Below are 23456 nucleotides of genomic sequence, written 5' to 3' on the forward strand. Positions count from 1 at the left end.
AAGCCCGACTTATGGTTTTGCCTGCCAGCCGTTGGAAGATATAATGCTGTAGTTAACATAGTGTTGGATTGAGCACTTAAAAGCGATAGCGCTGAGGTGCTGACTCGAAGGCACAAATCGTGGGCACAAATGCCAAAACGTATTCCTTGGAAGCCCGCTCGGGGGCCGTTAGGTAGAACCAATAATAGGTAGAACTTCATAATGGAGGAAAGTGTCAGCAAGGATAAGGGAGCGGCGCTGCAGCGTTTCCTCAGTCGGAACCGAGCGAAGTCGGCTAGAAGAGAGCAGCGCGACGGCCCTGCTAGCCCGGCCCTGCGATGGGCGGACGCAGATGTGGACAGGTCGACGCCCGGAGGCTCGCCCTCGCCAACGCGAGGCGACGGTCGGCCGGAGTCCGCCTATGGAGCCCACCAGCTGCACACGGTGCAGTCCATGGCTGCGAGCAACTACGGCAAGCTCTCCGACCTGGATGAGCACATCCGAGGGGCGCTGGAGGCAAGTGGCTTCAGGGGGGAGGGGCTGCTGAGGGCGCCAACTGCCCCAAGAGCGGTTACCAGATGGTAAATGAGCGTGTGCGTGGCCTGGTCGGGCCTCCGCACAACGCAACACAACTTCGTGAACCCCTCGTTGGGGAAAGCACGTCTTGCGCAAGGCACTTGCAGAACTCCTTCTCTCCTTGTGATGACTGCCGTGAGTGCCGCCGCCCCCGTTTATGGACAGAGCCATGACACGCACCGGGACCTGCTGGCAGAGACTATGGCTCGTATGGCCAAGGTAAGCATCCAGCAGCCATCATAGAGGGGCATGGGAGCTGCTTGGAAACACCGGTGCCGTGCTAGTGTGTTACGTCGTGTGTCGCTGGCAGGGAATAACCTGTAGCCTATGGTCCTAGCCCCATGGACCTGTTGGCATACGTTCCCGCACCGACCACCCAAAGTCCGGCAACTCTTTCCACCGCCAGCATGCCGCTACATCTCATGCAACCTGCAATCTCGCTGTCGCTGTGCCGCGCAGCACAACGACCGCCTGAAGTGGGAGTCGCAGCGGCTGCAGGGAGATGTGCGAGATAAGGCGGCCAAGACCATCCAGGTCTGTCGGTGGCGCTGAGGGAAGGAGGGAGGGAGGGAGATCGTCTATTGAGTAGAATGAACGGGCTGGCGTGATGTTACCTAGCAAGGCAGTGCGTGGGGAGTAGCATCGGTGTGCTGCTGACGTGCACCCCGTTGCTGATGTGCTGACGCCCATGTGTGCGATCACTCGTTGCCCAGGTGTGGTGGCGGCTGTACTACCATCGTCTGAAGGAGCAGCGGAAGATTGAGAAGCGGCTGAAAAGCACGTGGATGCAGGTGCGCAGCACGGTATGGGGTCCAGGTCAGACCGTTGCCTGCCCAGCGCTTTTGTGCGGCGTCGACTCACGGGCAGTGCCACCATGCTCCCTTTCGTGTTGCAGTCTGTTCGTCGCATGACCCTACCCCCTGCACCGCCGGAGCGGCCCGAGTTTGAGGACGACGATGGCAATGCGCGCGGCGACGGCGAGGGTGATGGAGGAAAGAAGAAAGGGAAGAAGGATAAGGGTAAGCCCGGATAAGCGTTGGGATGGAAGGGGATGCATGTGTGTTCTGGCCAAGGCCGTGCAAGGGAACAATCCCCCTCGCCTAAGTTGACTCAATCCGTCATGTGCCCCATCGTGTCGCGGTGTTTACTGGACACCTGCAGGTAAGGCCGGCGAGCATGCCGATGACGAAGCCGAGCGGGTTGGCGCCGACGGCAAAAAGAAGAAGAGCAAGAGCAAGAAAGGTAAGTATTTGAGTGGCCCTTCAACTCTGGGTCCTGACATAGTATCTCCGCGCTCTGAAGCATTGCGCCTGGGTTTCCCTGACACAGGCAAGGGCAGCAAGTCTGGGGAGATGGGCGCCGACGGCGCCAACGGCGATGAGGGAGGCGAGGGTGCCGATGGTACCAATGGCATTGGGGCAGAGGGTGATTCCGGTGCTGACGGCAAGAAGAAAAGGAAGGCGAAAAAGGCAAAACGGAGCGGCGGCGCTGAGGGGAATGAGGAGCACGTGTCTGAGGAGGATGGCGGCAAGAAAAAGAAAAAAGGCAAGAAGAGGAAGCAGGCAGGGGATGGCGGCGATGGGCACGTTGAGGGCGACGAGCACAGTAGCAGCGACAGCAGCAGCAGCAGCAGCAGCAGCGGCAGCAGCAGCAGCAGCAGCAGCAGCAGCAGCGGCGGCGACAGCAGCGGCAGCAGCAGCGGCGGCGGCAGCAGTGACAGCTCCGAACCAGAAGCAGAGCGAGGCGAAAGCAAGGCTGCCAAGAGGCTGCCAAAGGCTGCCAAGAGCAAGGCCGGTGACGTGCCTGCAGTCGGTCTGGACGCCCTGTCTCATTCGGTAGCTGTGGCGAGTGGCAGCGGGCGCGCAAGGGCGACGTCGAGGTCCGCATCGGCTCGGTCTGCCCGCAGTGGCACGAGTGAGGTGCTGGAGGGCGATGTGGCGGGCGGCAGCCTTCGCGGCACGCTACAGGCGCAGCCGTCGATGCGCAGGTGTGGATGCTGCGCTGTTGGGGCATGGGCGGGCGGGTTTGCGGTGGGAAACGCGGCCACGGGCTTGGCACGAGCCAGGCCTGGCCATCCTGACATGTATTCATGCCCAGGATATCAAGCCATGCCATGATACTTAGCAATGCCCATGTCTTCTTTATGACTGTTGTCGGTGCAGAGGCGGAGCCTATAACCCCCGCGACGCCATCGCCGCCGCGGCGGCGGCATCCGCTGCCGCTGCTGCGCGCCGTGGCGGCCAGGGCACTGGCACGCGGCCACTCGGCGACGCCGGCGGCTTTGAGGGCGCTGACGCGAGCTCCCCGGCGCTGCTGCCCTTCCAGGGCGACGCCCGCAACATCGCCTCAACGCTGCGCGTCGTGGACCCTCTCACGGGTGCCGTCCTCAGCGGCGCTGCACCCATAGCCGGCGGCGCCAGCGCCGGCGGCTACGAGCCGCGCACGCGCACGGTCAGCACCAGCGACCTCCTGACGGCAGCGGCGGACTCCCCACTGTCGCGGACCCGCACCCTGTCCCACCACGAAACAACCTGTGGTGGCGAGCATGGCCCTGCGGCAGCGGCGGGGGCTGGTGGTGCCGGCGGCGGCGGCTCGCCGGTGCGGCAGGGCGGCAGTCCCATCCGCCGTGCCAAGTCGTTCTACGGGACCACGCTGCCCGCTGGGGTGGAGAGCTACCTTGCGCGCTCACCCCGCGGGCAACCCAGCTCCGGCGGCGTGTACGGCCCCAGTGCAGACGGCGGCGGCGACGGCGGCAGGCTGGCCGACGCGGCTGCTGCGGTGCAGCTGCAGTCGGGCACATCTCGCAGCTTTGGCGACGACAGCTCGCGGCGGGTGCTGCAGCTGGTGGGGGAGGCGGGGGGCGCGTCGGGCGAGGTGCGGACGCCGCTGAGGAAGGCCATCACGTTCCACGTGGCGGGGTTGCTGCCCGAAGACGCGGGGACCGAGGGCGCTGGCCATGCCGACGGTAGTGCGGACTCGGGGGCTGCGGCGGCGGTTGTGGCCCGTGAGGCGATGGCGCATGACACCTCGCAGTTGCCCCGCTCTGCAGCGGCAGTTGCGGGTGCAGGTTCTGGTCTGGGCGTGTCTGCGTTCGCGCCTGCAGCCAGCCTCCCGGCGGTCGGGTCTCTGGATGCCAGTGCGGGCGCCACCAGCCCGGCAGCAGGTGGTGCGGCGGACGCCTTCCCAGAGCCAGCGCTGCTGGTGCCGCGGCCAGCCAGCACGTCCGCGCCGCAGCTCACATTCGCCGACGATGACCTGGAGCTGCCGTCACACAGCGGCCGCGCTGGCGTGGCGGCGGCGGTTGGGAACGCGGCAGCGGCTGCCGGCGAGCAGGGCTCCTCGTTGAGCCTGGCACGCAGCAGGCGGGACAGCCCACCGCGCGGCAGCAGCACCCGCACCGCACCCTGCTCACCACAGCGGGAGCCGTCCGCTGCCGCTCTATCAGCAGCCATGCAGATCGAGGCTACCGCAGGCTCACTCACAACAACCGGCGTCGCACCATCCGCCGCCGCCGCGAATGCCACCGTGGGATCTCCATACGCGTCCCCTTTCACGTCATACGGCTTCGGCGCGCCGTCGCAGCCCGGCGGTGACGTGGTGAGCGTGCTACGGGTGACGAGCCTGGGTGCGAAGTCGGGCCTCGTGTTGCCCTCGCAGAGCGCCCGCGGCAACGCCTCACCGCTTCGACGCCAGGGCCAGTCGTTGCACTCCTCCCTGGCATCACCGCTACTGGGCACAGGCGGCTCGCCTGCGCGCAGCCAGCCGGGGCAGCGGGCGGCTCTGGCGGCCGAGGCGTCCGCCAGTTGCACCAGCGGCGCGCTGCGGCGAGGAGAGGCCGTGGCGGGAGGGCCCCATTTGGATAGGGAGGCGGGCTTGAATGGGCAGCGAGCGGAGACCGCAGCGCCAAGCGAGCAGGGGTATGGCGGCGGCGGCGGCGGCGGTGAGGAGCAGTGGGAGGCAGAGGGCAAGGGAGAGGGCGGCGTCAACTATGCGAAGGAGGGCGGTGAGGGAGCGCTTCTGGCGGAGGCCTCCGCACGGTCAGTCGGCGCAGCTGATGGCGACGAAAACGGCTGCGGCGGGGCCGGGCTGCATGCGGGCGGCGAGCCGAGCTCCATGTCTCTGAAATCGCAGAAGAGCACGGGGCTGCTCATGGGTCAGAGGTGAGCGATGCCACAAGGCACTCCGTGGGTTTAAGGGGCCGGGGTGCGTGGACCCATGCATGTCGTGCAGCACATTACCAAGTGGGACTTATTGATCGAAGTGGGACTTCCTGATACAGTTTGCAACGAACTCAGTAGCATGTAGCTCCTCTCCTGGGGGTGCTGTACCACGCTGGTTGCTAACCACACGCTGTGCTGTTGTGCTCTGGGTACCTCATCATACGCACACCACAGGGGCACTGTCGCTGTGTCGACAGCTATGGCCGGAAAGTCATGGCGCTCAGGCGCCGACGCTCTCCGCAGCGTATTCACAACGGCTCAGGTGGGGTTGTTGCGTACGGCAGTGACGGTCCTTTGCTTGAGAATTTATACATCACAAAATGTCCGCCTTTCATACCGCCGTACACGGGCTGTGGCTGATCCTTGCCGTGTCTGCCCCGCACCGTGCCGCGTCACGCCGGCTGACCTGCAGGTGGACCCGGACGTGCTCATACAGCGAGCCATGACGCCGCCGCGCGGCGTTCGCGGCGTCCCCGTAGCGAGCGCCCATCACAGCCACCAGCACCACAGCCACCATAACCAGCAGCACCAGCACCAGCACGGCTCGGCCGCTGCCGCGGCCTCCGAGCTGTACCCTCGCAGCAACCTTGCGCAGCACCTTAACCAGCTGCTGCACCACCCCACCAAGTCATTGCAGCAGAAGTTGACGGGCGCTGCCCGCCCTACACATGGCCACACCAGCCCCCCGGGCCGCGGGCCGCTCCAGCCGCAACACCAGCAGCCAGCGGCGGGAGGCCGCAGCTATCGTAGGTCAAGCAGCCCCAACCGCGGTGCGGACGCGCCTGCGGCGGTGTACTACGGACATTACGCGTCTCCTGGAGCAGCTGCTGGCACTGGTGCAACAGCGGAAGCAGACGCAGCTGTCTCGGGACCCGCGGTTGAGCCGCACCACGTGGTGGTAACAGCAACCGCTGCAGCAAATGCCGCTGGAGCGGACGCAGTTGCGGCTGTGGCTTTGCAGTCTTGCCTTGCTGTCGACGATGTGGCGGTGCACGGCCCGCAGCACGCAGTGGCGGGCATGGGCGAGGTTCAGGGCGTGGCTGGGGACGGCGGGCAGCTGGCAGAGGGGGGATCTGCGGCACCTCCGCGGAAGCCGCCCGACCACGTGCAAGCTGGGGCTGCAGTGCTGCTGCCCCCGGGCTCAGCGTCGACCCCGGGGACAGCTGTGTCCATTGGCGATGGTATGGCGCTGGGTGTGATGAGGCAGCCCGAGCCCACCTCCAGTGGTCTGAGCTTCATGGAGGTGGCGGGCGGGGTGGAGGCGGGCCAGGACGCGGCAGACCTGGTGGCCTCAGCAGCGCAGGGGCTGGCCTCAGTGGCGGAGGCTGCCAGGGATCCAGCGGACGGGTTCATGGCGTTGCAGCCAGTAGGCGCAAGGGTGCAGCCGCTGCTTCCACGACTGGACAGCGGCCGCGGCTCGCCGTACACAGACGCCAACGCAGCCGCGGCCGCAGCTGGGGCGGGCGGAGGCGGAGGCAGCCGGCCAGCGTCCGCGGGGCTGAGCCTGCCGGCGCTGACACAAGGGGCCTCGGGCGCGGCTGGCGGCGCGGTGTCGGGTGAATCTTCCACGGTGTCCTCGCCTGTGCGGGTGTCGCAGCTGCAGCTGCCGGGCCGCGTGCAGCCCTTATTTCCGGCTCCACAGCACGCCGAGGGCGCGTCAGAGGCGCTCCCGGCGCATGCTGCTGGCACCGCACCGCTCAGCCGCCACCCGCCGGGTTGGGCTGCGGGGCCTGCAACCGCAGAGGTTGACTCCGCCTCGCTGTCTGCGCCGCCACAACTTCTTAGCAAAGCCGTGTCGTATGGCTACGGCCTGAGGCAGCAGCAGCAGCAGGGAGGCGGAAGTCCGCTGCCAGGTCTGCCCGCCGCCAGCCCCAGCGGCCGGTCTCGCCTGACCAGCGCGCGCCTGGCGCCGCTGGCTACTGGCGTCGGGGGCTCACCATCCGCATCTCCCTCTCCATCTCCGTCGGGCGCTGCTGCCGCCGCGCAGCGCCAGGGTCGCCCCCCGCACCGGCTCCCAGCACCGCACCACCACCCCGACGACGCTGCACACGGACTGGTCAAGCGCTCGCACACGCAAGCGCTCAGCACGTCAGCGGAGCATGAGGAAGTTGACGGCGCTGCAGAGGGCGGCTTCGCTTCGGCCCCGGGCTCGCCGGCGGCGTACTCTGCTGCTGCCCGCTCCCACGCTACCCTGGGCGCGCACCTGGCGTCCCCCACGTATTGGTCATCGGCGCAGACGCACCACTCGCACCACGGCACGGGGCAGCACGGCCACCAGCACCAGGCGGCAGCTGCAGCAGCAACCTCGGAGACGGACTCGCCCAGTCAGCAACACCAGCCGCGGCGGACAGCGGACCTGGGCCACAGCTCAGGCGTGGGCGCCAATGCCGACACCGAAGCTGCCGCCGCGCTGCTGCCGCCGCCGCATGTCTTGGGGGTCGCTGCGCCCAAGACGCAGGCGGCGGCCTTGGCCCGGGGCCAGGGCTACGTCGTGGGCCCCCACAACGTCATGTCGGCTGTTCGCGCCTCCATGTACGATGACCTGCTCGGGGCGGGCGGGGCGGGAGCGGGCCTGGGCGCGGGCTCGTGGTTGACGCGCTACGCTGCGCCCGTGGACCCCGCGCTGAACCAGCCGCCCTCGCCGCGCCACCACCACCACCCGCACGGCTACCAATACACTGGTGGCCACGGCGCAGCGGACCACCACTTCCATGCCCAGCCTCCAGGCGCTGGCGCGGGCGCTTGTGAGGCATTAGCGGACCAGTCGCTGCTGCTGCAGGAAGACCCCACGTCGCCGCCCATGCACCGGCGCGGACCGCCGGACCCGGGACAGGAGCCGGCGTCCATGCAGGCCGCCTCGCCCACCAAGCCGCTACTGCTGCACCAGCTCCCGTACCCGCACCCGCAGGGTCAGGAGCAGCAGCTTCCGCGGAGGAGCTTTGAGCGCTCGCTCCCGCCGGCGGTTATGTCGGCTTGGCCGGCGTCCCCAGGCCAGCCCCGCATGCCGGGCTTCTCAATCACCGACGACGGCGATGGCGCCTACGGCAGCCGCTCGGAGCAGCAGTTCGATTGGGGCTATGGACCCGGGCAGGACAGCTATGCATATGAAGAGTATGAGGAGGACGAGGGGCAGGCCGCATCACCGCAGCGCGGTGCTGGTAGCCGGTACGGCGGCAGCGGCAGCATGGCAGGCGTCGGCGGTGGCACTGGCGCCTTCGGCGGCAGCGGGGGCCTGCCTCAGGTTCCGCCGCCGCCCAGACTCATGACCCGTCTGGTGGTGAAGCGGCCGGCACCGGTGCTACGGTTGCCGGTCGTGGCCGCGTCGCAGGCGGCGGCCCTGCAGCAGTCGCTCGCGGACCGGTATGGGCCGATCTCTACCAGCGGCGTAGGCGGCCCGGGACTGGGACTGGGTGCGCCGGAGCTTTCAACCGCTAGCCTGCCCGCCGCTGCGTTCCACACCTCCATGACCGCCTCGTGCGACGGCGTGCTGCGCGACCGCGTGGCGCCATCCAAGATCCGCACCTACAGCCCCGGGCCGTTCATGATGACGTCAGGCTCGCCGCCGGGGCTGCCCTCGCCCGTGGGCGGCGCCGGCGGTGCTGGTGCTGGCGCTGGCGGAGGGCCTGGCGGGCCGCTGTCTGCAGAGCCGTCGCGGCTGGCTGCTTCGGCCTCGGCAGCGCTGCTGGGTATGGAGGCGTCTGGGTACTCCACCGTCAGTAGCTTGGGGCTTGGGGCCACGGTGCCGCTGCCGCCGGGCGCCGGCAGCAAGGCCGCGCTCAAGGAGTGGCGCGCGCTGGAGAAGTGGTGGGCGGCCAAGGGCCTGGACGGCGCAGTGGTGCAATTTAACAAGCAGGCGGTGCCGCACAAGCGGTCCGCGTATTTGTAGGCGCCACCCATGGAATTCAGGACATGAGCACTTGGTGGTGACGGTGTCGGAGGTGCGGCGGATGATATAACATAGACGCGCGGGCACGCCCTGACGATACAGCGATGTGACTGAGCTATTGCACTGCGCTACATGCCTGAACTTGTCAGTACGGCAGGGTACCGCCTGCTACGTTGGTTGACTTAATGCATGAGCAAGCTGCATGAGACTACCGTAAATCCGTAATGTGGTGCAATCGAGGAGAGGCGGACTAATAACAACTGTCGCTTGGACGCGCAGGCGCGGTCGCGCTGTCGTGTAGGGTCAGGGCAGGGTCAAGGACCCCGCGTGTGCTGATGCAGGCCGCGCCTTTGTATCAGAGACTGCTTCCGTTGGAGCAGAGCAGAATGCACTACGCATGGAACATGGCCTTTCATTCATCGCGTCCCGGCCCAGGGAACGGCGCCACGAGGGCGCCCATGTAGCCCATGCGCTCAATGTGATCCATTCGTGGCGTTATGAACGCCCTGTCCCCACGCAACAATAAGAACAGTTGCTGTGTTTACTCACAGGACAGGCGGCCGAGCAGGGGCGGTGTCCGTAAGGGATACAGTGAATACACCCAGGGATGAAATCCCGCCGAACCCGCCTGTGCACTTCCTTCCCAGCATGAGTGGACAGGATGACGGTCCTCCGTCTTCTCCCACTACATTCATTGACACCTGTCTGTCCACCTCCATTGCGCTACGTTAGCATCAGGCCACACAATATTGACAGATAAAGCCACACCCAGACCAACGACCTCCATTACACAATGCACATCCCTGTTGTTGTTGGTGCGCAACTTCGTACCGATATCCGTGGCTCACGTTATGCTGTTCGTGATTTCACAATACTCCTAGCAGACACAAGAACATGTATAAATTGCGAGGCAATGCACGAATACAGAGCGTGGATTACGGTTCTGCAAAGGCAGCATGAGTAGCAGCATGAGGAGGCCCCAACGCCCTTGTTCAATAACTTGCGGTACGCAGTCGCCCAAGGCCAAACCACTATTCAAGCACCAACTGCTATGAGCATTCTGTATACCGCATGTGCCGAACCGTCCGTCTGACTAGACATAATAGACAACGCCCGTCACGAGGATATGCGGCATGAAGAGCCCTGGCAGATTACGAGATGTAGTAACAATCAAGTACTTCGAGGCGTGCTTCAGCATACGCAAACACGCCCGCAATCTGACAATAAGCTTTGTTTACCACAAGCAGCGTCATCACACCAAACACCACTCCGTATGCAGCACCTGTCAGCACAGGTTCGCCGCATGCTGCAGCAACCATCACTCCTGCAAGGGCCAGCTCCTTACCAACTTCACTGCAGTCCTCAAGTCCCAAGAATGGCAGCTGTACGAAATGCAACGAACACAGCACAGCTTTACATGCATTACCCCGAACATATTGACCATGCCCCGCCAATGCCTTGACCGTGTACTCTACTCATAGGCGTCAGTCGCCGAATGCGCTTCTCCGCTCTCCGGTCAGCCCCGCTAACCACGCTAACACACCACCCACAGAGGCGCCAGCGCTCCTGGGTCAGCAGCTGCACACTGCACCACGCGGCGACATGGGCCTGCTGCTGGGCTTCTGCCGGCGCCTCCATCAGCGCCAGCCGCCTACTCCGGCGTGGTTTCGCCCCGGCTCGGACTCGCCGCGGGCGCGCTGACCGCCGGCTGTCTGCCGGCGAGGTACACGGATTCCGGGGAGGCCAGCACACGGGCCTTGGATATGGAGTCCTCTGCCAGAATCGCAGCCTCCGCCGCAACCGCTGCAGAGGCGGCAGTTGCGGCCGCGCTGCTGACCAAGGCCTGGGACACGGGCGCCCGAGCCGCCAAGGCCGCCGCTGCAACTGCGATCGGCCCACGGTACTGTACCACGCCTGTGACACAGTTGACCTGCGAGGAGGACCAGGGTGAAGCAGGGGTTTTGCAGTGAAGTGAACACAGCCCAGGAAAAGCATGCCGGCGCGTGCGCCACAAGTCACTCCGCAAGTATGCCGCCATAACAGAAGCGCGAGTGACCCTGCGTCGCTTGCAGTCGCCCTGAGTAGCGCTCATGTGCTCACGTCTGCGGTGACCACGCCGTAGTCCACGCCGCACCGCAGCCGCAGCCCCCTGCACAGGAAGAACGGTAGATACTCCGACGCTAGCATGACTCCGCCATCGCTGTCCTTGTTAAAGCCAACCTGTGACGAGCCCCCACCGCCCTGCACCGAGCTGCAGGTCGGCAATGAGCCGATGGCGCTCGTACGCATCGGCCGCGGCGGCGGCAGCAGTCCGATCTCACCCACTTGACCCCGACCATCAAGGTCGACCACCGCTGCTGGCACTGCGGCGCGAGGACCCGTGGCTGCAACGCTGTTGTTGCCCTGGATGCTGGACTGCTGTGGATGGTGCGGCAATTGCGGCGGCTGCGTGGGCTGTGATGCGGCCGGGCCGGAGGCAGTAGCTGCTGCTGCGTGCAGTCCAGGCCCCTCACCATCGGCCGTGGACGACAGGGTGCTAGCCACTGTGTGAGCCGAGGTGATGCACCCGCTCTGAGTGACGGTCCTCAGCGCACCCGGGCGGTACGATCCCGCCTCTGCCTGCGACTGGTCCGTGGCCCCCGTGCCTCCTCCTTCACCGCCACCCGCGGTCTGCTGGGCACTGCTGGCGTCAGCGCAGGCAGCTGGCTGCTGTGACTGCGGCTCCGACTGGCTGGTGGGATAGTCAGGAGCAGCAGTGATACTGCGCACCGGCTGCGCTGCCAGTGTGATGTCTACTGAGGATGCAGGTGACCACTGCGCCGGCAGCTGCAGTGGCTCGCCGCGTTCCACCCCCACCAGCAATGTGGTGGGCTGACCCTCCTCATCCGGAGCACGGGTAACGGCTGGGGGCTGGAGCTGGCTGGGGCGTAGAAGCTTTCCCGTGGCTGTGTCCGTTCCAGCGTCCGGGACTGCGACTCCTGTCTGGCCTCGACCGTCCTCATGCGCCGCCACGTCACCAGGACATTCTGCAAGCGCGCATGCAGCTGAGCCTACCGGATGTGGGGCAGCTGACGGAAAGTTACTTGGGCGGGAGCCACGTCGCGAGCCATCCGCCGGATCCTGCGTACCGACAGACGTCCGGTGGCCGGGGCCCCGGTCACTCATCTGCGTGCCCGGACTTGCCGCAGCAGCGCTCGAGCCGGCGTCTGGGTAGGCATGCCGCGGGCGACCCACCGCTAGGACCATGCGCGGTGGCGGCACAACGCCTCCCTCTGCGCCCGAGCTGACATCGCCGCCCATGAAATGGTGCTCCAGGCCTGCCGGAATGAGGCTCGGGCTAACCTCGAGAACTGTCGGCGGCCGCATCCGGCCGTGCGCGGCAGCGCTGAAGCCGCTGACACGGCCGCCGCTGCCGCCGCCAGTGCGCCCCGAGCCGCCTGCATGGCCGCTGCTGCTGTGGGTGCTGCAGTGCGCGCTGGAGCTGGTCGCCGCGGTCAGGTGCGTGCTGGCGCTGGGGGATGTGTGCACGTTTGAGCGGATGGGCTCCCCTGGGTTTGAAGCTGCGGGGACAGGTATTGTCACAGCAGCGCTGCCACCGCCGACGGATTCGGCCGGGGTTGGCGGCAGCACGTGGCTCCCAAAGCCGCCGGTACCGACATCGCTCGTGCCCTGCCTCCCGTAGCCGCTGCTTTTGCTGGCGTTGTTAGCACCACAGCCGCCGTCCAGTTCGGGCAACGATGTGAGCAGGGGATCAACTGCCTGGCCACGCGGCACTATCGCATGGGTCATTGGCGTGTGGGTGCGGCTTGGAGGTGTGGCGTGGCCGGTGCTGGTGTTGCTGCTGCCAGGCCGCGTGGACCCACCGCCAACAGCATCTAAGCACAGCCCGCGCACCCGGGCACCGCCCCGACTGTGACTGCCGCTGCTCGCGTGTGCCACATGCCCACTTGCTGGGCGGATCTTGTCGCTTGGCGGCACCCCGTGGAGGTTGCGGGGGAGCTCCAGTGCGGACTCCGACATAAGCACGTTCCTTCCTTGATCTGCGCCGCCCTCCACGAGCAGCGCAAGCGGCGGCGCAGCGAGCATGCCGCTGGAAGCCGCCGCCACTCCAAGCAATGAGGCGCGCGACGGCTGCGAGGGGGTGCCACCCGCTGCCCCGGCATGCGGCAGGGCGGTGTGCGTGACGCCACCGACCGCTTGCGGCGGCAGTCCCGATGACGAAGACCGCTGCGCGGATGGCAGGCCGGTTGCCATCCGCAGTGCCGCTACATGTACGGCTGACCCTGACAGAAGCGCGCCCTGCGACTGCAGGCTTGCGGGCTCCAGAGTCAGCGGCAGCGGCTGCATCGTGGCTGCCGCTGCACCGGCAGCATCTGCGGCGACGCACACCCTGGCGCCGAAGCCGCCCTGAGCCGTCACGGTCCCGGCCCCAGCTGTGCCAGCCGCAGCCCCCGGCAGCGTATCTCGCCAGATCTCTTCCGCACAGTCGTGCAGCAGCAGCGCCGCCGGCCACGGGGCCAGGAGACCCCACTCAAGCAGCGCAGCCGACCACCGCATGGCCGCCACCGCAGACGGGAATGCGGCTGTGAGCAGGACCGTGTGACCGCTGCCCCCAGCCCCGGCAGCTTTTAGACCCACTGCTGTGGGGCCCGCATCACAGCCCGCGGCTGCCACCACCGCTGATCGTGTCGTGGCGAGGAAACCGCTGTGCGCCAACGCCAGCCGCGCTGCCTCCCGCCAAAGCAGCGTCGCACTCTGCCGCCACACCCCAAAGCTGGACGCCGCGATGGCGGCGGCGCCTGAGACCGCCACCACCGCCACCGCCAGTTGCCCTACCGGCGCCGCAAGCACGCCCGCCGCGACGCAGCTGGCAGGGGGCTTGCCAGCGGCCGGCAGCGGCAGTGCTGCCCAGCGCGGCACCTGTGTCGGTGACGCCACTAGGTACAAGTCCAGCGGGGGCTGGGAACGCTCCCCGCCGCTGCCGCCGCCTTCACCGCCAGCGTTGCCGCTGCCGTGGCTCTCAAGCAGGTGGTAAGTGCCCGCGGACCAAAATAGCGCACGCTGCGAGGTCACATTGAAGCTGGTCCGGCTGCTGCTTAAACTGCTGCCGGGCCGCAGCAGGACGCCGGCGGCACCTACGCCAGCTGCAGCTGCGGCGCTCGTGCTACCGGCGGGTCCAAGCGCTTCGCCAGGGGCTGTGCCTGTCAGCAGCGCGTGTGCCTCCGCCGAGACAAGCACCATTCCGCCCGCTGCTGCGCCCGATATGGCTTTTGCGATGGCCATGGTGCGGCCCGCGTAGGTGATGCGCTGGGAGGCGCGGTTGAGTGTGATGTCAGACTCCAAACGCACGCCGCTCGCGACGCCCATCCTGCATTCGGGCGGGAGCAAACACGTATGAGGCAAGGTACTCCTGTGCAGTCACGCGAGATGAAGCTGGTACTGCCTTGCTCACCGTTGGTGCACCATCCAGGCATCCACCAAGCTATGCGCACACGCACGCACCTGACACGCAGGCCCGACATGAGAAGCACACGCAGTTGCGCAGACGCAGCCGATCCGGTTGCGCCGTGCCCGTAGGATCTGCCGCCAGGCGATGCAACCATAGCTGCCTGGCCCGTGGCTGCCGTGCTGAACGACACAGACCGATCTGCTGCTGCCAAACGCGGGCTCCACGAGCCGACGAGAGCAGAGGGACGCATCCCGCCGGTGCTTGGTGCCACCGCTGCACCGGTAGCAGTACTGTGTGGTGCTGACACATCAGGAGCACCGTCAAGATCATCAACGGCCGCTTGGGCCAGGCGCTGCTGCAAAGCTGCTTCATCCGCGCTCATCGACGTTCGTGGCGGCCTCCTGTCTTCTGGCGATGGCAGCACGACTTGCCCTGTGCCCGCGTGGGCAGAGGTTTCAGGGCTGCGGCCAGCGTCGGCGACCTTCCGCGCCTCCCACCCGTCAACAGTGAACAGGAACCGCTGCCGAAGCAGCGCACCGATACCGCTGCTGCCGACGACACCCATCACAGCGGATGCTGCTGTCCCGCCGTCAGCGCCCCGCCGCCCTGCACCGACAGAGCCAACAGCATCGCCTGTACTGCCACTGGTGCCTCTCGAGGCGCGCTGCAAGGCGCCTCTTCGCGTGGACAGCGGTCGAGCGCCGGAAGGTGTCCCTGCTGCGGCAGCTGAGGTAGCCACACCTGCCGCAGGAAGACCCAGGGTCTGGACGCTAGTTGCAGGCCGGGACGCTATCTTGCTCACGAAACGCAGCAATCCTGGGCGCGACCGCAAAGAGCTGCTGATGTCAGCAGCAGAAGCGGGCCGGCCGCCTTGCCCGCTCCCACTCCTGTAGCTCCTGTCACCTGCCTCAACACAGTCTGCGACGCCCGTTGCAGCTCCTGCAGTCGCAGGCGCTACGACAAGGGTTGCGTGTGGCTGCAGATAGCCCTGACTGCTCTTTGGGTTCAGGTGGCTGCCGGACAGCACCGGTAGCGCTTGATCTGAGCCGGCACGGTCTGCACCAGCACCCTCCATGCGACTGACGCGGACGCTATGGGCTGTGCTCATGTCAAGAGTCCCGACTGCCATCCGACTGCTTAGGGCGCCAGAAGCGCCAGCCGTGTGGTCCTCAAAGAGAGCCGCTGAGGGCAGCGGGAGCATAAACGCATCCAGGGCCGCTGCGGTCGGCGCCTCATCGTCCACCAGCGCTGGCTGACCACGACTGGTCATGAACCCAGCAGCGTCGCCAGTCGAGTCACCACACATGGCAGGGGCGACCGGTGCCGCGGCTGCGAGAGCGGCGGCGGCGATTGGCCCGACGGGGAGCGCCTGGTGCGCTGCGTCGCCGCCGCCAGGACCCCAGCAGCCCAAGTCGACACTGGTCGTGCCGCGACCGCTCAGCAGCAGTGCTCTTGCGGCAGTGCCGGCACTGGCACTGGCTTGCGCTGCCCCTACACCGACAAGGCCCGCCGATGCAGGAGCCAGGGGGCTCAGTGCCCGGAAGCCGCGGCGCCTGCTGCTGCCGCCGCTCATAGGCTGCTGGCGCCCATAGCCCTGGGACAAAGACCGGAACGGGCTGATGGCAGCAGGAGATGCAGGAGTGAAGTGCTGTGCATGCACAGCTGAGGACGGCCCCGCTACGTCCGCGCCGGTGCTGCAGGAAGAGGCGGCCGCAGCGCCATGTACTGCTGCGGGTGACGGCTGCTGGCCGCTCGCGAAGCCCGCCAGCGCGCTTACAGCTCCAGTGGGCGAAGGAGACAGTGCCGGCCCCACGCCAGCCGCGCCGTCTACGTCACTGCCGCTGGTGCCGCCGCCCCCAATTTGGAGCATTGCACGCGACCTTCCGCGGCCAGCGCCTTCGTAATAAGCGCCCTCTCTACCGCTTCCGCCACTGCCATCCCCAGATCCAAATGCCAGTTGCTCTAGCCTGGAAGGCAGCTGCGGCTGCCGCTGCCGCTCGCCAGAATACCTGGCAGCAGCAGCGCTGTCACCCGCTGCCTCAGCGGTCGCCGCTGCTGCTGCTGAAGCCCTGCTGGGGATGATGCTGGGCGGCATCCGGAAGTGCATGAAGGCCCACAACTCACCGCCCGTGCCGCCAGCCGCCCCGCCAGCAGTGTCTGTTGTTGCGCTGCCGCCGCCCACGCCGCGTAGCACGCCAGTTGCCAGCCGTGACAGAGCCGTACCGTGGCGCTTCACCGCAGCAAAGCTGCGTGACAGCGCGCCACCGCCGCGCCCTACCAAGCGCAAGTCAATAAACTTTCGATCAGATTGGGTGCGCTCGCCTGCTGCCCCTTCCGCCCCTCCTCTGCTGACACGAGCCCCGATGAGCATCCCCGTCCCTGACGACCGCGTTGCCATGCCATCATCTGGGGCCGCGGCCGTCGTCTGCGCCAGTTCCAGCTCAGCATCCGAGCCCCCACTTTGCGTGCCTGCACCAGCAGCGGTCCGGCTGTCTGGTGGCCCGAGCGGGTAGCCCTCGCTAAAGGCGGAGCCGGCAGATAGCATCACGTCGTGAATGCTGTCTGCCGTGACGCCGCCTCCGCCAGTAGCTGAGCGTGCACTGGTCCCCGTGGGCAGTCGGACCGAAGAACCTGCTCCTGGTAGAGCCTGCCGCCTAAACGTCCTGGAGAGCGGGTTTAAGACCTGACGAGCTGTAGCAGGGGCGAGGCCGCCGGATGAGCGCACTGCGGTGCTCGTGACGGCTGCGCCGACAGCACCAGCTGAAATGGGCAGCTCCGGTTGCTGCTGCTGCAACGGTGCGCTTCGCACCCACAGCGGCTTGCACGTCTCATCCTGCAACACGGTGGCCAACGAAGATCCACAGCAGGTCAGAAGCCCTGAAATCTTCCTCAGGCATCATACCTTCTCGAGGATATTACGCCGTGACACGGGGCACACACCACAGACGGTCGCACCGCAACCCCACACGCACCTGCAGCAGTTCGGGCGGCCAAGCCAGGCCAACGAGCTCGTCCTGAGCCGCCAGGCAGAACAACACCGCGGCCTGTGGATAGCAGGAAGCCACACAGCGGCATACTATTCAGCTTGGCGCGCAGCAGGCAAAGCATGGCGTGCGCAGGCAACACAACTAGTCCAGGCCACTGGTGAAATGGCCTGTTCTTCAACTTGCCTGCGGTGTGTGGAACGCCAGAATGAAGCTGTCGCCCTCTGCAGACACACAGAAGCGGCGTGTTCGAATGTCAGTACCGGTAAGCGCATGGCACAGCACCGCAACATCACATTGAACCCGTAGGCAGCATGCGTCTCATGCCTTGCTGCTTTCGTTATTAACGCGTGCACATACTATACGGTAAGTGCATGTATGGAACATTGTCGCCCGCCATCCACTCCCGGCAGCTCACCTGTGGCTGACTCGTAGCCGCTGCACGCAGTGCTGACTCGGCGGATGCAGCTGTGGTGCAGCTGCAGCGCCACATCCATCACCGCGGAGGGCAGCTCCTCCCACAGACGTGTGCTGTCCTGTGATGTGCGTGGACCGCAGAGGCGAGCGTCAGGCCGTGGTGGCAGCGGAAACGTGCGCACGACTGGTCAAGGCTCCCTCAAGTCCTCGCTCCCGGTAGTTCCTTCTGCCTAGCCGAGCCCAGCCTCTATCAGCAGTACGGCAACCTTCTATCTGGCTCGCACGCGCGCCGCGGCCCCGCCCAGCAGCAGCATGCACCGCCACACAGCCCACGGCCTAGGGAGCGCGCAGGGGGCTCACGCAGGCGCCCAACGCTTACCATGATGTCCGTCACGACCAGACTGGTGTCCTCGCCCACGCCCGGAGCGAGGATGCGGCCGCCACCATCCCGCGGCCCTCGCCGCCGCCGTCGCGCCGTCCACCACCACGTGTACGTGCCCAGCGCCAGCAGCGTCACCACACACGCCACCGCCACGCCCACAGCGACGTCCTGCATCGACTCTCGCTGTGCCGCCGAGCCCGTTTCCGCGCTAATGCTGGCCGGCGCCGGCGGGGCTGCCGCAGACGTGTTGATGTACCGGATAGATGCCCGGTACGAGGCGAGGGCGACTGGCATGGCCGCCGGAGTAAAGATCTGATCCATGAGCGAGCGCGAGGCCCGCACAACCACAGCAAGCGGAATGGTGTGGTTTGCAATCATGATCGCGGTAAGGGAGGAGGCCCTCAGGTGCTGACGTCCGTACAACGCGCGTATGTCGATAGCGGTGTTGCTCGAGGCAACCGATTCCTGCGCGGCGGTCGGCACGCACCCCAGGAATTGTCAAGAATGAACCAAATGGTGGCGCACTACACGAGCAGGTTCCCTGGGCAGCCTCCACTCTTCCTTCAGGGGCCATGTATGACCGCCTGTCATCGACTTGCTTGCGGACGCACCCGTGTTGCAAGTAGGAATTGTGCTGTGTCGTTGGGATGAAAGCCAGCTGCAATCCACCTGCGTGCATGGCAACCGAAACAGCGCGGTGGAAGTCAGACGGAGTCGTACGTGGATGACGCGGTGTGAGCCGGATCAGCTGCTCCGCTGCGTTCTCTGGCTCGGCGGCGGGCAGCCTTGCTTACGAGCATCTGCCTTTCCATTCTTCACGACCAGCCGCGCGCGCACCTGCCCTCATTAGCCGGGTCCAGATGCTCGGTGCGCGAGGGTCCGTCACTGCTTGTGGTTGACATGACGGCCGCGAAGGTGGCTGCGGTGACGACGCAACACAGCAAGAAGCACCGCGGGAAACGTGTCAAGTCCGGACAAGATGCGTAAGCACACGAATGTTCGTATGTGTGCAAACGAGGAAGTACTGCGCTGCACTTACCTGCATTGCGCATCATGGCCACCATAATGCTGTAAGCGGCCACTTGCTGCACCGTGCTGAACTTGCTGTTTAGTAGTAGTGAAAGGCCGCCCGCTGACATGAAGGGTGCACGGTTTGCCAGCAGAGCAGGCAGCGCCCCCTCCTGCCCGCTGCTTGAACCGCCCTGCGGAGGAGGGCTGGCGTCCTGCTGCTGCTGCTGCTGCTGCTGCTGCGCTAGACGCCGTCGGTGGTGACCTGTAGGCAAGGGAGCTGCTGTGGAGCTGTTGGTCGCCTGCTGCACCGCTGCTGCCTGCAGCTGGCTGCTGGTGCTGCTGTTGGCCGCCCTGGCCGCGCCCGTAGTCGCAGCAGCCGCAGCTGCAGTCGCAGCCGCAGCAGCAGCCGCAGCTGCAGTCGCAGCGGCTGCTGCGGCCGCCGCGGTGTAAGCCTATGAAACTGCCCTCGGGACATCCGGTAGCTTTTGCAGTCTTACAAATGGTATCGAGACCGAACCAGCACGACCTATTGTTACCACGGGTGCGACCACGGGATATGTTACCACGGGGCAGGTCACTGGATCGATCCTGACGCTTGACGCAGGAACGTGCATTAGCGGGTTCCCGAAAACGAAAGAGTTGAAGCGGGCCGTCCACCCGAACTAGGCCCTGAGGGCCGCACGCCCGCGGAGAACCCGACGTCGTGTTGGCCCCGAGGACGGGTCCCAATCAAGTGGGGGAGGGTGTAAGCCTATGAAACTGCCCTCGGGACATCCGGTAGCTTTTGCAGTCTTACACGCGGCCGCCTGCTGTTGCCTCTGCTGCTCCGACCTCTGCGCCAGGTACTGCTGCACGTCCTCCGGCTGGCCATACGAAACAGCGAACTGTGGGAGGGGAGGGCGGAAACAAGTAAGTGTACTGAGCGTGACAAATAAGCGCTAGTGGGCAAGCTGTGAGTGCGGTGTGATAAACGATGCGCAGCAGGCCACTACGGTACTCGTACGGCACAGGGGGCGGGGCCTCCCACAGGTAGGCGCTTCCGTGAGGTGCATCCCTGACGCGGCATAGATTGATGGGCCTCACTGCGGGACCTCCCTAGCTAACCTGTGCTGCGCCACCCACATGGCGGGGCCCCGTCGGCAAGGTTTACCTATCTTGCGTTGGCGTAAACAGAGGCCCACACACGCAGCGCACCTACCGGGCAGCGGTCATAGGTGCACGGCACCAGCTCGTTCCGTCCCCAGTCCAGCACCTGGGGGTGGGGTGAAAAGATTTATGGTTCTCACTACCTCGCGTTATGGGTTATTAGGCCGGCGGTGGGAGCGCCTTGCTTGTGTCCATCTTGGGGTGGGTGGTTACGTCCACGCTTAACATACAGTTTCGGGTTGGGGGGTCGAGAACGCAATGGAGGGGTTTCCCAATGCTCAGCTCAATAGCGGAAGGAAGCACACATCATGCTCACCACAATAACAAATCGCTCGCTCAACTCACGTGAGGCGATCCGGGCAGCGGCGTCACGCCCATGCGCCCGCGCACTTTGGAAGCGGTGTTGGCTACATGACTGTACGCCTTAAAAACCCCAGCCATTGTAAAGGCCATGGCACTGTGAAGGAGGGCAGAATGAATACGGTCGACCAACATACCCAGATGCACCAAGCGGCGACATGCAGGAGTGATCAGCGCTGCATGGAAAAAAGCAAGGAAGCAAGAAGCACTTACCATCTGCCCTCGCCGAAGTGCGTCAGGATGAAGCAGTCGCGGGTGGTGGATGTCATCAAGGGCAGCGGCGGCGGCGCAAACATGGACAGGTTGCGGAGCAGCTGCAGCGCCACCTCCCACGCCACCGTATTGTGGGCCATCTTGCCGGTCTCTGTTGCGGGCGAAAACCCATGTCATACATGCTCAACAACAGCTATTCCGCAATCAATCATGTACCTCAAGTATGCGCAAGGCAAGGAAAGAGCAGCAAAGCCGCAACCCTGTCAACGCCTCACGCATCGCACCGCACCTGGATCCATTTGCAGTCCGCTGTTGCGGCCGCGGGCCTGGACTAAGGACGCCAACAGCGTTGTGAGAGGCATGGCGAAGCGCTCGCAGTCCGCCGGCTGCCAGATGCACACGCCGTAGTCATTCGCCACGCCGTCGCCTGCGGTAGCGGATACCTCGCGTCAGCGAACGCGGCTGCGCGCTGGCACAAGCCCGGTATGCACCCGCACGCACACACGCACACACGCACACACGCACACACGGACACACACACACACACACACACACACTCACACACACACTCACACACACACAACACATGCGCGAATGTGGCATGATTGGCGTCAGTCTGCATCCGTGCACGCTTATAGCGGACCCCTGCCGGCGCCTGCTCACCGTCCAGGTCTGTCCCGTTAAAGCGCGCGGCAGCCGCCAGCACCTCCGCCCACGTCCTGGGCGGCGGCAGCCCCGCAGCCTCAAACAAATCACGCCGGTAGTACATGACCTGTTTGGTTGCGGCAGCATATGCATGCACATGTGGCTGGATGGCTGCAACGCCCATGGACACGCACACATAGGAGACGCGGGCTTGCGCGCACTGCGATGCACAATTGCTGTGCCTCCAAAGGCACAAGCGCACGCACTCCCCATGCGGCGGCCATTCCTAGCTACCCGCGCACCTACCTGCATGATGCCATTGAACGGCAGCCCGTACACCTTGCCATCGTACACCGCCAGGACTGCGGGGTCAAGGCAATGGCGGCGGCAGCACAGGTCAGTTCAGTGCGGCAGGCAGCAGAGGCGCGGCGGGATTGAATGAAGTCAAACAGCACAAGATGCGCGAGCGAGGCCCAGCCTTCTCCTCCAGCAGCGCGCGCCTCGTACCAGACCACCAATCCTGCCCCGCTCACACACAATCCGGCCCCGCTGCCTGCACCACCCACGCAGCCCAAGCACGCACCCTCTCGATACAGCGGGAGAATGCCCCGCCAGTCTAGGTCGGGGTCATCCCCTGTCAGCGCTGACAAATCGGCTGGCCAGCGCCCCCTCTCCACGATGTCCGCAAGGGCGGTCGCCGGCATCACGTAGGAGTGGTGTGAGGCCGGTCCGAACACGTCGGAGCCAATTATTGCATCCATCACTGTTGCGGTACCGGCCACGAGCGTCCAATTGAGCAGCAGCGGCGTAGTTGCGGCCGTTGCAGTCACTAATCCGACTGCGTCCGAGATTATCTGAGAGCTGGCACCTGCCATCGTACTGCTCGCTGCTGCGGTATTGTTGCTCCGTGTGCGATTTGCGCGGGCAGCGGCTGCGGCAGCGGCTGCGGCAGCGGCAGCGGCCGTGACCACGGCTGCGCCTTGGGGCGGTAGGCCGCTGGCTAAGTAGTTTGAGCCGCTGCTGACCGCGAAGGCCGCACTGGCAGACACCAACGGCAAGACTGAGCTGATGACAGGCGCGACGATGCGTATGGGCTGCGCGTCGCACACAGGGTGGGTGCGCGGAGGTACCAGTGTTACCGCGCCATATGGGGGCGGTCTGAGACAGTTGGGGCAACAGCCAACAGCGGGTCCCAGACCAGTGCGCCTGCCCAAATGACGCATTGACCACCTACCACGAATGGTTTGTCCGAGGCAACGCTCTCCGCTTCAAGCAGGCAGCGGGACGTGCTGCTGCGCGGAGCCACAGGACACCTACAAAAATGAACACTCGAAGAGTGAGCGCGGGTCACACACGGGCACTTGGGCGGTCATCTTGCGGCACCGGCATGGGTTATGTCACCAACTGGAAGCCATGTCTATGAACTTTTAGTGCTAGCTCACCCGCCCCCATCGCTCGCCGCGTGCACGAGGCAGCGGGAGAAGGATGCCTCGAAAGCAAGCTCCACGGACACGGAGCTATCGCTTACAGCAGCAAAAGCATAATCATTGAGCATTAACATAATTGTGACCGCAAGCAGGCGACCAAGTCCTGAGAACGGCCTAGCAGACGCCCATTGTGCTAGACGCCCAGTGCTGCGCGGATAGTATCCCCATACTCGTGACATTTCAGAGCCACGCCGTGCTCTTATTTGATTAGCTGGCAGAGCGTAGCCATCGTAAATCTAGTGTTTCCGAAATTACTTCCGGAGCTCACAAAGTCTTATATGCAACATAACACGAATGCTGTAAAATTCATTTGAATCGTCCTGACAGCGCCGCGAGCGTTTGTAAGCGCGTTTGTAAGCGCGTGTATGCTCCGAATACATAGAACGAATGCGAGTAGATTCTATGTTAATGTATTAATGTCGAGAGAAAGTACAGGCAATGCGAATTCCGTGGGGAAGTCCGTGTCCATCTCACTGACCATCTCACAGACTAAGCGCCAACCCGCCCTCCCCATCTCGTCGTCAGTGCATCCTTCTGTTGCACTAGTCATCGAGACCTCCAGTCCACCCGAACCGTCGAGCGCATGCTCCGGTACGGGTGCGTGTGCGGGGGTGCCTGTGCGTGGTGGTGGTGGTGGTGGTGGTGGGGGGGGGGTTGAGGTGTGGGTTGGCTGGGCTGACCAGATTGGTGCAAAGGTGGAT

At 65.3% G+C, this 23456-nt stretch overlaps 3 protein-coding genes across 3 annotated transcripts; 1 reads left to right on the forward strand and 2 right to left on the reverse strand.

Moving 5' to 3' along the window:
• The first annotated feature begins 82 nt into the window (after positions 1–82).
• On the forward strand, positions 83–9159 carry CHLRE_12g488750v5 (uncharacterized protein). The gene is made up of 10 exons (XM_043067880.1): positions 83–495; positions 721–774; positions 1015–1089; positions 1269–1346; positions 1451–1574; positions 1717–1797; positions 1885–2542; positions 2718–4715; positions 4950–5037; positions 5188–9159. The coding sequence occupies exons 1-10, from the start codon at positions 202–204 to the stop codon at positions 8659–8661; spliced, it is 6924 nt and encodes a 2307-aa protein (XP_042918054.1). The 5' UTR covers positions 83–201; the 3' UTR covers positions 8662–9159.
• A 77-nt stretch (positions 9160–9236) lies between these two features.
• On the reverse strand, positions 9237–19152 carry CHLRE_12g488752v5 (uncharacterized protein). Its single transcript, XM_043067881.1, has 10 exons — positions 18933–19152; positions 18731–18812; positions 18505–18562; positions 17891–18358; positions 17513–17630; positions 17281–17318; positions 17083–17154; positions 14164–16943; positions 10762–14029; positions 9237–10591 (listed from the first exon to the last, which is right to left on the reverse strand). Exons 2-10 carry the CDS (start codon positions 18793–18795, stop codon positions 10313–10315), a joined length of 7146 nt encoding a protein of 2381 aa, XP_042918055.1. The 5' UTR covers positions 18796–18812; positions 18933–19152; the 3' UTR covers positions 9237–10312.
• A 239-nt stretch (positions 19153–19391) lies between these two features.
• Positions 19392–23152, reverse strand: CHLRE_12g488600v5 (uncharacterized protein). The gene is made up of 10 exons (XM_043067879.1): positions 22711–23152; positions 22503–22581; positions 21852–22362; positions 21575–21630; positions 21287–21395; positions 20913–21050; positions 20624–20774; positions 20396–20507; positions 20103–20156; positions 19392–19788 (listed from the first exon to the last, which is right to left on the reverse strand). Exons 1-10 carry the CDS (start codon positions 22821–22823, stop codon positions 19567–19569), a joined length of 1545 nt encoding a protein of 514 aa, XP_042918056.1. The 5' UTR covers positions 22824–23152; the 3' UTR covers positions 19392–19566.
• Between the last annotated feature and the right edge of the window lie 304 nt (positions 23153–23456).

The sequence above is a fragment of the Chlamydomonas reinhardtii genome, chromosome 12 (assembly GCF_000002595.2).
Source record: "Chlamydomonas reinhardtii strain CC-503 cw92 mt+ chromosome 12, whole genome shotgun sequence".
Classification (NCBI taxonomy): Eukaryota; Viridiplantae; Chlorophyta; class Chlorophyceae; order Chlamydomonadales; family Chlamydomonadaceae; genus Chlamydomonas; species Chlamydomonas reinhardtii.

Coding starts and splice junctions, on each gene's coding strand:
- CHLRE_12g488750v5 (XM_043067880.1), top strand. CDS start 202: ATGGAGGAAAGTGTCAGCAAGGATAAGGGAGCGGCGCTGCAGCGTTTC. Junction 1,090..1,268: donor AGGCGGCCAAGACCATCCAG/GTCTGTCGGTGG, acceptor CTCGTTGCCCAG/GTGTGGTGGCGGCTGTACTA. Junction 2,543..2,717: donor GCGCAGCCGTCGATGCGCAG/GTGTGGATGCTG, acceptor TTGTCGGTGCAG/AGGCGGAGCCTATAACCCCC.
- CHLRE_12g488752v5 (XM_043067881.1), bottom strand. CDS start 18,795: ATGTCAACCACAAGCAGTGACGGACCCTCGCGCACCGAGCATCTGGAC. Junction 17,319..17,512: donor CGGCTACGAGTCAGCCACAG/GTGAGCTGCCGG, acceptor GTGTGTCTGCAG/AGGGCGACAGCTTCATTCTG. Junction 10,592..10,761: donor ACGGCGTGGTCACCGCAGAC/GTGAGCACATGA, acceptor TCCTCCTCGCAG/GTCAACTGTGTCACAGGCGT.
- CHLRE_12g488600v5 (XM_043067879.1), bottom strand. CDS start 22,823: ATGCTCAATGATTATGCTTTTGCTGCTGTAAGCGATAGCTCCGTGTCC. Junction 22,582..22,710: donor GCGGCGAGCGATGGGGGCGG/GTGAGCTAGCAC, acceptor TCATTTTTGTAG/GTGTCCTGTGGCTCCGCGCA. Junction 20,157..20,395: donor CGCTGCCCGGATCGCCTCAC/GTGAGTTGAGCG, acceptor CCCCACCCCCAG/GTGCTGGACTGGGGACGGAA.